The sequence below is a fragment of the Papilio polytes genome, unplaced genomic scaffold (assembly GCF_000836215.1).
Source record: "Papilio polytes unplaced genomic scaffold, Ppol_1.0 DF824269.1, whole genome shotgun sequence".
Taxonomy (NCBI): domain Eukaryota; kingdom Metazoa; phylum Arthropoda; class Insecta; order Lepidoptera; family Papilionidae; genus Papilio; species Papilio polytes.
Genome location: NW_013524935.1, coordinates 4,344,202 through 4,359,053, shown reverse-complemented (window position 1 = coordinate 4,359,053; position 14,852 = coordinate 4,344,202). Strand labels below are relative to the sequence as shown.

Sequence of the window (14,852 nt, the reverse complement as noted above, 5' to 3'; positions counted from 1 at the left end):
ACTTCGATTGATCACTTTTATACAAGTTTTCGAATTATTTTAGCGAGAGCTAACAGACGCAGTGTAGACTCAGTGACAACCGGACAACAATATATGTCTAATAAATAATTGTCTATGATTTAAAATAAAAAAGGTTTGTTTATTATTCTCTAAGAAATTAAGACTTTATTATTACCGCATCCACAAGTCCTATCAAACTGGTCTCACCCATCCAGAAATGACAATACGTTCACGAAATATGAGTTATTATATGTATAGACTAGCTATCGCACGCGACTCCGTCTGTGGAATTAAAAAGAAACAAAAGCCAGTAATCTATGTGTTATTCCAGACTAAAGATATATGTAGAGAACTATATATATATAAATTTCATTGAGATCAGTTCTGCCGTTTAGCAAACAAACTCTAAACATCCATCCATCTAAAATCTCGTATTTATAATATTAGTAAGAAGTAAGATTAAAGCCATACCTGAATCATCTGTCTTCTTCTTTCTTTGGCATCCATTCCTGATTTCAAATCAGGAGCTACTGCTCTGGAAACAATATAAAATTAAAAACTAGTTAAATATTGATTAATCATATATGAGTCTGGTGATGACACCAAATAGTTTCAACTCCATCAATGGTCTAGTCTAAAGTAGTTGCGGCCATCACAAGAATGGATATCTCATAACAATTTAAACAATTTATTAAATCATGACTGCTTCTAAGCTTTTCTGCTTTTTCTCAAAGCACATTTAAAATTTATAGGATCACTAGCTTTTCGCATCAACTCTATCTTAGAATTAAATATGACTGAAACATTTAGCCTATCGTGAGCGTCGGTGGCTCAGTGGTTTAAGCACTTGACTTGTAATCTACAGGTCTTGGGTTTGAGTCCCGCCATGTAACAATGTGATTTTCGATTTTTCGAATTTTCATATGTACATAATTTACCTGACGTTCTTACGGTGAAGGAAAACATCGTGATGCAACCTGCACATATCGGCGAAGAAATTCAAAGATATGTGTGAAGTCGACCAACCCGGAGTGGGCCAGCGTGGTTGAATAATAAAGCTAATTTAGGGTAGGCTCCGAGCCCCTCGGTGGGGACATATAGTGAACTGGTGATGATGATGATGATTTAGCCTATCAGCTTCATAAAAATAAACTAAGGTAAACATAAGTCTTGTGTCTAAAAATAAAAATAAAGAAATAGTTAAACTGAATAGAAGCTAAATTTGTACTAATATTTGCTTATACTCAGTTTATTCCTAAGTTTACCTTCATACCATGTTTATTTGTAAGGCTGTACGAGTTCTTCCAGACTATACTCTTCATCTGTGACAAATTTCATCATGTCACAAACATCCATCTATCAATCTAAACTTTTGCGTTTATAATATTAGTAAGTAAATTATGAAAATGATCACCTATATGCACTACTAGTGTTGCTTGTAGGATCAGTAGGTCCAAGTTCATTGAGACCGTCTCTCCTTTCTCGAGCTCTGTCTCTGTACTTCTCTGCAAGTTCTGCTAACTTATTGTCTTCTTGCTTCTTCAAAGCTGCGTAATATGATTTCTTTTTGCGACGTAACTCACTCTTGTTCTCAGTAGGAGGTGGCATTGATCTGAAATTTGTAATTAATATTCAAATAAAAATATTGTAACATTATTTGTAAATGTGTAACAAAAAATTATCAAATAATAGTACATAACACTAATAACAAATAAATAAAATGTAATAATAATAAGTAAACATAGAATGAAAGTAAATAAAAAATATAATTCATAAGATGACTGATATTTAGGTACCAAACATATGAGAGACAGAGAAAGATGTTGTTTGCAAGTATTGGAAAGGTTATATTTTGTTATTCTCCGATGAGAATCACTAATATCTACCAACAAAACCAGAAGACAAAAGTCAATAACATTTTCAATAGCATTTTAGTTAGTTTACATGAGATATATAATATACCAGATCAGCGGAAGCAGAACCTACCCAGCGTTTGCCATAGCTTCTCGCACAGAGCCCACAGGGTGTGCTCCACCCCCCGATGGGGTTGCTCTAGGAGTCATCAAGAGTTTTCTAAAGTCATCATTAGTCAGCCTCTGAGAAGCTGGTGTATCTTCAACACTCCTGTGTTCATCCATAATGAATAACACGCTGTTTCACAAGTGTAAACCAAAAATCACTCCAGTTTATCTGATCTCACAGAATACTCTAAAATAAATAGTTTTCTGTATCATTAGCTAATACTCCGATATATTTTTCTCTATTACACCATAGAAAAATAATCACATTATCCAATATTTCTAACGAAAATAATGAATGACAGTTTGACACTTAACCCCAAAGCGCTTGACAAACAACAACCATAGATAAAAGATTTTTGTTGTTTGTTTTTATTTTCGAAAACTATGACACCAATAGGTTTATTTATATTTTGAAATTGTATGTGTGTAAATTGAACCTACTAAATTGAAATAAAATTACTTTATAGATCAACAAATTATTTTGAAACATATATCCAAGCACTATATGTAGGTGGGTATTTATAAAAATGAGATTGCTCTGTCCTTAATAAGTTTTGGCTTCATTTTATTACGTGTATCAAATAGCTGTTACATCCCATTGATTGAAACCTTTCTATACCTAAATATGTTAAAAAATACCCTAGAAGTTTTATGTATACATTGAGTGCATTTTCCATAGAAGTCTATTTTCATGGTTTCATTTATAAGGTAAACAACGAACATTCAATAAATAAAACAATTTTTTATAAGGATAATTTTAATAATTGATTCTATCACACATATAATAACTAGATGAATAAACAAATGTAAAATGATTTTTAATGATGATTTAGGCCAATTTCAATGTAATAAGGAACATGGTTACGCTTAAAACTAATTGATAAAGATTATCCAAATATAGAGTGGAAAGTAGTGCCTTTGAAGCCAACATTGCCTGTAGGTTCATCTTGGAAAGTGATGTACATCCTGTAACAAGATTTAATCCAAATGAATATAATATTGCTTTATATTATTAACATTATTAAAAATAGTATTTTATTTAAAATAGATTCTAATACTTTACATATTAAAATTTTATGAATACTGATTAATCCAAGATGACTGACAATATTTCATAGTTAACATATACAATATTGTTATATGAAAATCACATTCTATGACAAGGCAATATTTATGTTATTAAAGCAAAAAAGATAAAGATCCTCTACAGATAAATCAGGCTATTAATATAAGCCATTATTTGCAGATACCCCTTATCTCAAGTTCATCATAAGGTCATATAGATCCTCCTACTAAAAGATTCATCATTTAAGCTATAACACAAATAAGAATAAGTGACATTTTTAACAAATATCAAACTTTTAATGTAATACATTACCTATCTTGTGGAACACCTAACTCCTTCTCAACCAGTTCAAATAAAACTTTAGCATGCTTCTTATTTTGTTCAACTCCAAGGGATCCAATAGACATCAAGTTAGCTATGGCACATGGGTCAGTACTACCACCAAAACTCATTGGTACATCAGGAATTACGGAGACAACGCAATACTAAAAAAAAGGTGTAAAAATAAAACATTCGAAATTTAAATTCTGTTAATAAAATTGCAATGCAGTAACTTGAACCAAGAGACATTTGTTACTTGTAACGTTGTTACGTAGTAGCAATTCCCGGGAGCCACGGTCACACTCGTACAATAAATGTTTACAATCATAACTAGGGATATAGAATGTATTTGTAAAAATAAATACATAATATTTACCTGTTCAGGTTTACCCAGCGCTTTAGCAAGAACTGGCACAGCTTTTGTAAAAAAATCTTGAGGAATTTTGCTTTTGGGGACATTTGTTTCAATCCTAAAGTGCGGCATTTTTTCTAATCTTTCAACAACTAAAATTAACACCTGTGACTACAATACGCTATTATGAATTGAAAATAAATTCAGTAAAACTATTAATTTTTTATCAGAAGGATTAATCAATTATAGACGTGTGCAAATCAGTTCTTATCGTTGACCGGTTCAACATCAGATCACATTTTCTTGAAACGTTGAGCTGCGGCTCAACACCAAATTAGGAAATCACACATGAACGTGATGTATTTTAATTATAGGAGCTGTGGAGCGGCGAGCTATCTGATGACTTGCAGCTTCCGAAAATAATACATCTATGCAAGGACAAATTGAGCCGATCTGCAAGCCGGTTCACTGAAGACTTATACAGTGAAGTGGCTCGTATGTCAACCTTTTTGTAATTACGCAGATGTATTATTTGCGCCAGTCGCAGTTACCAGACTAGACGCGGCTCATTAAATATAGATCTTTATGTATTTTACGTTGAGCCATAAGCTACTACTTTAGTTGTGGAGCCGCAGTTCGACAGCTTAAGACTAATGTGACGTGAACTGATCTTTTAATCCGGTTCAGGGCCGACTTCCATGTCTAATCAATATGTCACAAAGCAGTCAATCTGACAAAAGCATGACAGTGACAGAATTACAACAATCAGAGAGATAATAAAAGTTATGCAAACATCTGTGGTTGCTACTAGAATCAAAAGACCAAGATTTTTTTCGCAAAAATGCCTATTCCCAACTTCACAACGTAGTGTATCAATTGTAGGTACCTCTTAAATTTTATTTCTAATATGTATACAAACACTTCCATGCCCACATCCTTTAAACTATTTTAAGAACCATAGAGGAAATCCTTTGTCAATGGCAGGGTGTTTTCGATTTCTAATGATTTTATGTAAACTTTCTTGAAATGATCGTATAAGTGGTTGCGTAGCGTATTCTAGTTAAATAATTGGTTAAATCAGTACTCATATATATTAAACATCTTTTAATAACAATAGTAACATAGAAATTTTATAGAATTTTTTTTAGAAACATTGAACAATAAAAGCACTCAGATTAAATTGAAGAGAACTTGTCGTTTACAAAATGGGTAATGAACAATCATCGGAAAACGAGAGAAAGAAAAGGTAATTCTTTAGCATTTTAGCATAACTAAACAATGAACTTTTTAGCGACAAAAGCAAACATATGCCTCAGTGGATAAAGCTGATATAACTTGTTCTCGACAAAACATAATGAGGTTGTTTTCTTGCGATAAACTTGGAAACGAATCGATTTAACAGCGGTTAGATAAAGTTATCATTATATTTTAATTGTTTAATAAAATTGTTACTACTGAAATATTAGAATAATTGTCCCAAATTAGTCATAAGAAGGTTTATTTTGTGCAGATTCTTTGTGTAATCGATATTTGTTAGGGTTTCATGTGTATCTATTAATTTGTCAGTTTCTATTCATTTAAGATGCATAAATAATGATATTATGGTCATATCTTTTTAAAAATCATTTATTATATAATATGCAATCATTAACTGAACATTTTTTATTTCTTTTAGGGATGCTAATATCCAGGCTGCTTTGCAAAAGTCTTTAGAAAAGCAAAGGCAATTATATGAGCAAAAATGCCAGGAGATGTTGAAAACACAAGCGGAGACTTTGAGAAAAGAACAATTAGCTTCAACAAGGTAATCTTACTTTTTATGATGTATATTATTATGATTGTATGGATGTTTGTTAATATATACCTTCAGAATGACTTAACAGATCTTACTGAAATTCGGTATTTATATAGAACATAGCCTGAAAGAACACATAGGGTACTAAAAATATATTTTATACCAGCTGTTGCTTGCGAATTTTAATGATGCATGAAATTTTGAAATCGTTACAGTAGTTTTTGAGTTATTTTGATACATACAAACATACAAATCTTTCCTCTTTATAATATTAAGAACTTTTGAAAGCATCACAGTAGTTTTTGAGCTATTTTGATACATACAAACATATAAATCTTTCCACTTTTTATAATATTAGGAAATTTTGAATTCATTACAGTAGTTTTTGAGTTGTTTTCATTCATGCAAATATACAAATCGTTCCTCTTTATATTTTTAGTACAAATATTAAAAACTTTAAATTATATATAGTTTTATTGGATCATGTATAGAATTAAAGATAAATTGAATGTAATGGATGTGTACAGGGAAATAGGAAACATAGAGTATATTGATAGATTGAAGAATCATTCTGTGTGAACCCTCCATAAGAAAAATTGTAACAAGAAATTGTACTAATAATTTTTTGTAACTTTTAAAAAATTACATTACTCTTTGTAGTGGAAGAACAGCTCCTGGAACATCTAGAGATGGTCAAAATAATTTATATCCGAATCTAAAAGCTACAACTACAAGAGAACAGCAACCTACTGTGACCTCGATAAGTTCCTCATATCAGAGATATAATGTTGCTCAAAACAATGTCCTTACACCAAATGTACCAATTGCACCATCTGTAAATGAACCACAAAGGTTGGTATCTTATTTCCTTACTAGTTTTATAAATGCAAAAGTTTGGATGGATGTTCATGCAAGTTTGTGCCTAAATTGCACGGATCTAAATGAGATTTGGCACAGATGTAGAACATGGTCTGGTAGAACACATAAGCAGCCTAATATTTTTTTAAAATTATTAATTTAAAGTAAAAAATAAGATATAATCATTGAATGTCATATCTTTTTATTTGATTTTAGGGTGATACCTTCGGCCCCACCAATGACTTTAAATCAAACAAATAAAGTAACCAGGTAAAAAAATAAAAATTATACCCTGTTTACATTATTCCAGTTCAGCAAAACCCATACTGGAATGCACAGTATGAGCTCTAATTTAAGTTTACTTAGTTGTACACAACTGGATTCAACCAGAATTCTGGAATAATGTAGTAAAATAAGTTTATAGTGGCATGTTATGAGAAGGGATGAATCGTATGTAACATGATGGACGTTAGTTATGAATGTGGAGGTACATCGGTAGAGGTAGACCTAGAAAGAAATGGATGGATTGCGTGAAAGGTGACATGATGAAGAAGTGAGTGATGACTGAGATGACGGATGATAGAGTGCTTTGGAGGACGAAAAGCCGGCGCGCTGACCCTACGGGAGTAAGCTAAGTCTGGGGAGATGATGATGAAAATAATGTTTAAAATATGACTATACTAATTCTTATTTTAGAGTACAAAATGCTAGTGGACTGGGCTCCGAACTCAATTGTCCGGGGTGCGGTAATCAATTTGGATTGGACATATATCAATGTGTTGGTGGACACAGTTCTTGTAAGGATTGTAAAATAAACAGCGGTATTTGCGGAGTGTCGAACTGCCGTAGAACAATAACCACGGTGAGAAACAGAACCCTTGAAATGTACATGGACAATTTAATGAATGCTACCAAAAAAATGACTGTTAAGGAACATAAACCAATGGTAAGATATTTTTCATTTACTTATTGATTATAGAAATAACATCTATCTATACTTCTGTACTAATATAGTATTTTGTTTCGTTCTGTTGTTTTTGTGTTATAAAGTGTTTAGTTGCAAATATGGTATGGTTTTAGGTGCATTATCTTGTTGTTCCCAAAGTTTGTTTCGCTGCATTTGTACTCATTATATTACACGCCCAAAGGGGTACTTATTATTGTTACTTTGTATAGATGTTTGTATAATTTAATTGCAATAAATAAATAAATTAATAAAGCGTAAACACACAGTTATGTCAGCAATTACAACAATTTTTTTATTTATTTTTAAAGCCCTACACTTGCGGCACGCGTGTTTTTTAAATGGTTATATAAAATGCTATTTAATTTAGTGGGTCAATAAATTGGTCGCAAGCTCATCCAATCGTGGGAAAGGAACAAAAACTACAAGCCAATATCTGCAAAGAAAGATTGCCAAAGAAATTCTTATCTAATGGCAAAGGATTTTGTCATTCGTGCATTTTTTTTTATTGCAATTAAAAGTTTTACAAAATGTAAACTATTGTTTACATTCACAAAAAAAATCTATGTTATTACATATATTTTTTTTGTGATTTTTTTTGTGACTGAATGGCCACTGTTTGCATTGAAGAGGCATTTACAGATTCACGGGGCTTGAGGTGGCCCAGCGCAGATGACGCTTAGCCTAAACCTCGTTTATGAGTAACTAAGCTCTAGGGCTTCCTCAGGAGCCTCGGCACGAGCTGCTACTTCGTTATTATTACCGGATTGGGAGGCCGTCGAGCTCTTAGATCGCTTCGGTGGACGCTCCATGGAGTCCTGAGAGGGGACCTCGGCTTGGGCTGTCACTCAATACGCGTTTAGCAATAACATAGAGTTTTCTTCAGTTGTAGCTGCACACAGCTAGTCTATACTTATGCATATGTCAGAATTAGAGTGCCTGTTTGAAGAAAATATCCAGACTTCGGGAAGATGATGTATTTGTGTTGTTGATAACGAAAATCGTATTTAAAAATTGTTTGTCTGTCTGTCCGCAAGCCGCGTTTATCCGAGTAATCTCCGAAACGGCTGGGCCGATTTCGACAGGACTTTCACTAGAGGGTACTTCCATGGAGCGGCATATTATAGGCTATTTTTGTTTAATTCCGCGCTGTCAAAATGGCGTAACGGGTGGTCTGAATTTGCGCTAACGAATTTTGCGGGCGACAGCTTGTTTTTAATTAAAATTATCGATTTATTTTAAGGTAAATCAAACGTATGGTCAACTTAATAGACTTAAATGTCCGAATCATCAAGATGGATGCAGTTTACATTTCACTTCCAACGCTATGGGAAGCCATTTAAAAGAATGCCCATTTAATGAAATGGCTTGCCCACTTCTGGCTTTATTCGGAAGGTGCTCTTGGAGAGGTAACGTTTTATTTTATTTGTTACTAGCTTTCGCCCGCGACTACTTTCGCATGGAATAAAAAAAAACAAAAGTAGCCTATGTATTCTTCCAGAATATTCTCTACATCTATGCCAAATTTCATCAGGATCCGATCAGTAGTTTAGGCTATAATTTCTAACAAACATCCAAACTTTCGCATTTATTATATTATAAGATTAATTTTAGCTGGTTAAGGATAAGGGAAATATCCTTTTTCTGTGCATGCCCTGGTCTGCCGATTTAATGTAATGGGCGCATTTATCTATAGTCTATACTAATATTATAAAGAGGGCAGATTTTTATTTTTGTATGTATTGAAATAACTTAAAAACTACTGGGCCAATTTTCAAAATTAGTTTACCGATAGAAAGGTAAATCATCTGTGAGTGACATAGGCCATTTTTTTTTTAATTTAATTCGGGCGATGTCGCGAGCAACAGCTAGTATGTAATAAAAAAGTTTGTTGTAGGTAAATTTAAGCAACTGGACAGCCACTTCGCAGACTGTCATCCTGAACATCGTCAAGCGCAAGTTGATACAGAAATGTCAATAGTGAATACCACAGATTATAAAAAAATATTCCATTTAGTTTTAATGGGCACATATAATTTTTTTATTCATTTAAAAATTGATTCTAATGCAAAAATGATGTATTTAGCCGCTCAGCTTGTTGGCACCGCGGTGAGTGCTTCAAAGTGGCAGTACGAATTCCATATTTATAACAAAGCACAACCAAAGAGAAAATTCCAATATTCCGATGTTTGTACATCAAATGCCATTTCTATAGACGATATATATTTTAAGAAGCAATGCGCTGCAATACCAATCGCTTATATAAACACTTTCTTAAACCATAATTGCTTAAATTATAAATTTTTCCTGAAGAAACAAATCAGGATGTAAAATATGAAAATTTTATACCTACAAATAAACTTTTGATAACTGCATAAGGGTTTATTTAAAATCCAACAATTTTGTACCAAGTAATTTTCTTCTCAAATAATTATACCTTCCTAAACAATAAATCTATAAGAAAATAGAAATATACATATGTTTATGTGGTAAGCTATAGTTTGTCTAAATAAGATTAGTTTGATAAATGTCGCATATGAAATATCGAATTCAATTTGTGTGAAGGCAAATGCCGTACTTAATAGACAGGTATCGTAGTGACAAAACAAACACACATAGCAAATAATTTTGAACTATCGATATTCGGTTTAAATAATTATCGAACTCAACTAAAATTATTATTTGCTTTTCAACTAATTTATGGCCGGTTCACACTTAGCCAGTACAGTCGGACAGTTGCGACGGCAAGTGACACTCATTGGTTTAGCGTTTACTCTGCCCGTTACTTGACGGCCAATCAGAACGCTACTTACCAACTGTAAACGCATTAAACTGTCCTGAATTGTTATTGATTTACAGCCGAATACCGATACGACAGCGGTGTTTTAAATGATAAGGCTACGCTTAAACTCTAGATTCCATAAAAATTATGACATCTGTCATTGTAAGCGACGCTTACGCAGTTAAGTGTATTCGTTTCAGTATGCGGCCGTTAGAAGAATAATTACTATCGTATGGGATAATTACAAATATCATATCTACATTTATTATACTTGTATTATGTGGAATAAATAATTCAATAAAAAAATTCATTTTTTTTATTTAAAAAATAATCACGTATATGTTTAAATAAATGCGTTTTCTGCAATAATCTCCAAAGTACATAATAGATTGATTTAGGTACATCAATCTTACTTCTTACTAATACTATAAATGCCAAAGTTATATCAAGATGGATGGATGTTAGAGAGTGTAGCCTAAACTACTGAATGAATCCTGATAAAATTTGGCATAGATTTAGAGGATAGTCTAGAACACATTTTTTTAAAATTCAAGCAGACCATACTCGGAGGCGGACGTTAGTAAATAATAATTCAAATAAACAATAATTTATTTATTAAGCATTGTTAACTAACACTACTGGGTGGGATGCTACATTCAATGTTTGCACTAACACTAGTTACAATAATAAATCATAACACGGCACATAAAAATAACACACCATTGTTGTATTTGGCTGTACTAAAGACAAAAATAAATTATTTCATCAATTTATTTATACAGTTTATTAACTGACCTCTATAAACATACGAACAACTATTTGGAAATCATAGCTTTGCTTGAAATTATTTCAGATAAAACTATATCTAGTTTCCAAGATCTTTGGCGCTAATATGACGAAAATCATATCGATAGTGCGTGGTTCACACTTAGCCAGTACAGTTAGACAGTAACGCTCAGTAACTGGACTAGTATTATGTGAACAATAACCTGCGCTAGTGAGGCAATAAAATCCGTGCTTTGTTTGCAATACTGGCCAAGTGTGAACTGCGCATAGAGGTCAGTAACTTTACAAGTAAGGTTTAAACACAAAGTAAGGCATAGAAGTTAGCCATATTTGGCTAATAGCCTTTGGGTCCAATTTAAGAAACCCTTTCTAAAGAGGAAAAACTTGTTAGAGAAACAAGTTGGACGGCATATATGAGATTTTTGACATTTCAAATTTATACTAAGATTCATTTAAAATCTGCCGCCCTTTTTGGTATATTGAGAGGGAATTTGAAAAAAGACACTTTTTAATGATTAAATTTTGCCACTAAATCACATTATATTAAAAAAAAATCTTTGCACGAATGTTTTTAAAGTAATAAAGTATACTTAAAAAGTTTGGTACAATTTGGTGTCATATGCATATCGCCTATTACATTCAAAATTACAATCGTATTTATCCAACTAAAATAAATTTAAACAACTCCATACAATGTCTAGACAATGAAATACATAATCTGAGATACCATCTCTGTTAGGTAATTGTTTTATAACTTTCTTTAAAATTCGATAGGATTCAGAATTATTAGACTAGATTTTTCGTGACCATAAATCATTCATTTCATATTAAATGAGAATAAAAATATATCGATAATAATATAATGATTGTAAACATGTAATTTAGGCAGCAAAATACTATTAATTAAAAAAAAAAATCAAACATTATTACTTCTTCATGCTAATTGAAAAATTTTGCATAGTATTTGTCCATCAACGATTTTAAGTTACTTTAAAATAACATCTAGAATTTACTATGAAATATTACTAAATTCGATTAATCTGTCCGAGCGTTAAATACCTTAGTCTATTTCATGTGTTGCCATAGAAAAAAAATGACAGAATTTTTAGGAATGTTTGAATGTTTTTCTTGCACCCCTTAATTTGACGAAGTTTATATAGCAAAAAATATTACATGTTACCAACACACAAAAATAAAAATGTCACATAATTCTCTTAGTTCATTAGATTTTTTTATTACATGTTTATCACACTGGACACTATCATATTAAGGGTTAAATTAAGTAAATATAATAAAAAACTAAATGTCTAAAAAGGAATAAGATTAAATTTCATTTAATGAAAGAGTATAAGACTCATATTTGTCATGAGATCATTTCCAATATTTTAAAAACTTAAAAACAAAATTTCCCGCCTTAACTAAACTATAAACATATAATAATTCCATTCAAACAAAATAAAATGTGGAACATTTGAATTGAATTTTTCAGTTTTACATTATTAAAAAAAAATGCACACACTTGCAAATAACATCAATAAAGGAAAAAAATATTGTGGGTAGTTTAAGAATATTACAAAAGTCTATTACCCACAGTTCTTACAATCAATGGGATAACAGCAGTTAATAATTGCCATTTAAATAAAAAAAAAATTACAATATGTTTGAAAGAGTCACATTTCTCTAAAGACATGTAACTGAATCACAGAAATATGATAAGAATTAATCAATCAACTTTTCATTATTATGACAATTACATTTAACTTTCTCTCAACATTGTGCTTTTTATTAAAAGATAGTGTAAAATAGCACTCGTGTAAAAATTGAACACATTAAGTCATTAGTGCTTGAGTGGACATTTATTACTTAAGTTAAAATATTATAAATTGGAATGTATCACAAATCACAAATATGGAATGTTTTTAATATTTTAAATTTAGGTTTTCAAATATATCGGAAGATCGAGAGTTGATTCACAAAATACAATAATTAGGTCCTGTCCCACAACTGGCTGATAGAGGCTCAGATATCTTAAAAATGATGTAACTGACAGATAAGGTAACAATCCGATATTTCGATCACATATTTTTAGATGTTTAATTGTTATCAGACAATTTACAATTTGTTAGGACTGACACTTTGGGGTGTCCAATCACTGGCTGATAGAGGCTTAGATAGCTTAAAAATGACGTTACTGTCAGATAAGGGAACAAAAACTGATATTTCCATCACACATTTTACACATTGGATTGTTACCAGACAAGTTACAATTTGGTGGGACAGGCCCTTAGTGTAGCAATGTGGTGGAGGGCACTATATAACACAGAGCTCTCCTTAAGCTACCAAAATAATGAAAAAGGCCTATATGTATTAAACAAAATATTTGTTACACAAAAATTACTTCTAAATAAAAGTTCTACCCATTTAGGTAAACTAAATTCCGTACAGTTTTGTGTTTGAATTTGCATAAAATTTTGTGTACAATAAAACTGTGCCAATAGTCAATAAACTGAATATCACATTTACTTGTTAATTCCTCCATTGTATGCATAATCTGCTTTATTATGCATCACCAGATGATTGTCGACGAAATAGAAACTGTCTGAGCAAGTTTCAAATGGTGCAGCAATCATTTCATCAACTGAAAAAAAAAGTTTTCTAATCAAATGCTAGCCAGTACCTATACATGGTTTTTTTAATCTTGCTAATTTTATAAATGCAAATGTTTGGACGGATGTTTGTTAGAGTTTGTAGCCAAAACAGCTGAACAGATCTGGATGAAATTTGGCACAGATATATAGCATAGTCTGAAAGAACACATAGGCTACTCAATTTTTTAATACCATATGGACAGAGGTGAGAGCTAAAGCTGGTAAATATAAATAAATTAAACAACACTCCATTCTACCTTACCTAGATCAGGTGGCAGTGTTGGAAATTCATAAATATGCTCACAGGTGTTTCTGGAAAATGGAATGCAGAAGCCAAATTCAAAGTCAAACGTCTTCAGCAATGTATCACGGAAGAAATGTTTTTCAATCATTCTGAAATGATTTACTGGACGAGCGCCTACTGTGAATTCAACTCTGAAATATACAATTGTAATTAATTTACTTAGTAAATTAAAAGCAAAGAAATTCTTGATCTCTCCATAGATATATCACTATTCTGGTACTTTTTAAAATTATATTACTCGTAGAAAACTTACGTTGCACCAACAGTTTTTAATTTTAGGAATTGTGGTGTAAATTGATATCTCACAAATCTTCCAGCATTGGGATCAAGAGCGTCCTCTGAAGCGTCTTCAGCTCCTTCATTATCAACACCGAAATCCGTAGGAGGCTTCGCAATCTCAAATAACACTGTACCAGTTTCCAAATCACGAATCTTAAACCGGGTAAAATCTATATCATATATATTTGCCTCAGGACTGCACAAATATGTATCTGTTATTTTATTCAGCCGTAACACGTCGTCGGGAGTTATTTCACTCGGAATTAAATCGTCTCTGTTTGTTTCAGTAAGCGATATTGATTCGCACTTCTTTCCAACTACGCTCATTATTACGAGCAAGGGCAAAGTATATGATTAGTTGTAACGAAATAAGTTAGCTAATAAAGAAATTAGGAGGCACGCAAATTGCAATGGGTCAAAAGAAATTCATTAAATCATATCGATTTATTAATGCATTGGAATTATAGAAATAAAATAATTCATATTTAATTATTCATGGCAAAACAGCTAATTCCTATTTGACAGTTAAGTTGACAGTTGCCAAAAATGTCAGACAGAATACAGATAAATTATTCTGAGGAAGTAATGTGCAGATAAAACATTAGTTTTTGATAGGAATTTGGTTTAGCCAGCACACAAAAATGATTAAATAAATAAAGATTGTTATTTATTCTCA

General features: G+C 31.8%; 4 protein-coding genes across 7 annotated transcripts in view; 1 reads left to right on the top strand and 3 right to left on the bottom strand.

Moving 5' to 3' along the window:
• Nucleotides 1-2,340, bottom strand: part of LOC106109893 (protein Red) — an 11,489-nt gene extending 9,149 nt beyond the window's left edge. The window contains exons 1-3 of the mRNA XM_013291540.1: nucleotides 1,987-2,340; nucleotides 1,415-1,612; nucleotides 472-535 (exon numbers count right to left, since the gene is read on the bottom strand). Of these exons, the coding sequence (XP_013146994.1) occupies nucleotides 472-535; nucleotides 1,415-1,612; nucleotides 1,987-2,138 (414 nt within the window). The 5' untranslated portion in view covers nucleotides 2,139-2,340. The remainder of the gene's footprint in view (nucleotides 1-471; nucleotides 536-1,414; nucleotides 1,613-1,986) is intronic.
• A 420-nt stretch (nucleotides 2,341-2,760) lies between these two features.
• LOC106109840 (macrophage migration inhibitory factor-like) lies at nucleotides 2,761-3,991 on the bottom strand. The gene is made up of 3 exons (XM_013291472.1): nucleotides 3,785-3,991; nucleotides 3,400-3,572; nucleotides 2,761-2,987 (listed from the first exon to the last, which is right to left on the bottom strand). Exons 1-3 carry the CDS (start codon nucleotides 3,890-3,892, stop codon nucleotides 2,909-2,911), a joined length of 360 nt encoding a protein of 119 aa, XP_013146926.1. The 5' UTR covers nucleotides 3,893-3,991; the 3' UTR covers nucleotides 2,761-2,908.
• A 278-nt stretch (nucleotides 3,992-4,269) lies between these two features.
• On the top strand, nucleotides 4,270-9,908 carry LOC106109816 (E3 ubiquitin-protein ligase Siah1-like). 4 transcript variants are annotated; one of them, XM_013291438.1, is made up of 7 exons: nucleotides 4,270-5,006; nucleotides 5,436-5,564; nucleotides 6,216-6,407; nucleotides 6,630-6,683; nucleotides 7,110-7,359; nucleotides 8,621-8,786; nucleotides 9,275-9,906. In XM_013291438.1, exons 1-7 carry the CDS (start codon nucleotides 4,966-4,968, stop codon nucleotides 9,706-9,708), a joined length of 1,266 nt encoding a protein of 421 aa, XP_013146892.1. In that variant the 5' UTR covers nucleotides 4,270-4,965; the 3' UTR covers nucleotides 9,709-9,906. The 4 variants fall into 4 exon arrangements, with proteins under 4 accessions (XP_013146892.1, XP_013146905.1, XP_013146913.1 ...); XM_013291459.1 differs by lacking the exon at nucleotides 4,270-5,006 and adding an exon at nucleotides 5,233-5,321 and having other exon boundaries at nucleotides 9,275-9,908; XM_013291443.1 differs by lacking the exon at nucleotides 4,270-5,006 and adding an exon at nucleotides 5,281-5,364 and having other exon boundaries at nucleotides 9,275-9,908.
• A 2,481-nt stretch (nucleotides 9,909-12,389) lies between these two features.
• Nucleotides 12,390-14,706, bottom strand: LOC106109705 (protein unc-119 homolog). Its single transcript, XM_013291301.1, has 3 exons — nucleotides 14,151-14,706; nucleotides 13,856-14,028; nucleotides 12,390-13,583 (listed from the first exon to the last, which is right to left on the bottom strand). Exons 1-3 carry the CDS (start codon nucleotides 14,501-14,503, stop codon nucleotides 13,465-13,467), a joined length of 645 nt encoding a protein of 214 aa, XP_013146755.1. The 5' UTR covers nucleotides 14,504-14,706; the 3' UTR covers nucleotides 12,390-13,464.
• Nucleotides 14,707-14,852: the final 146 nt, after the last annotated feature.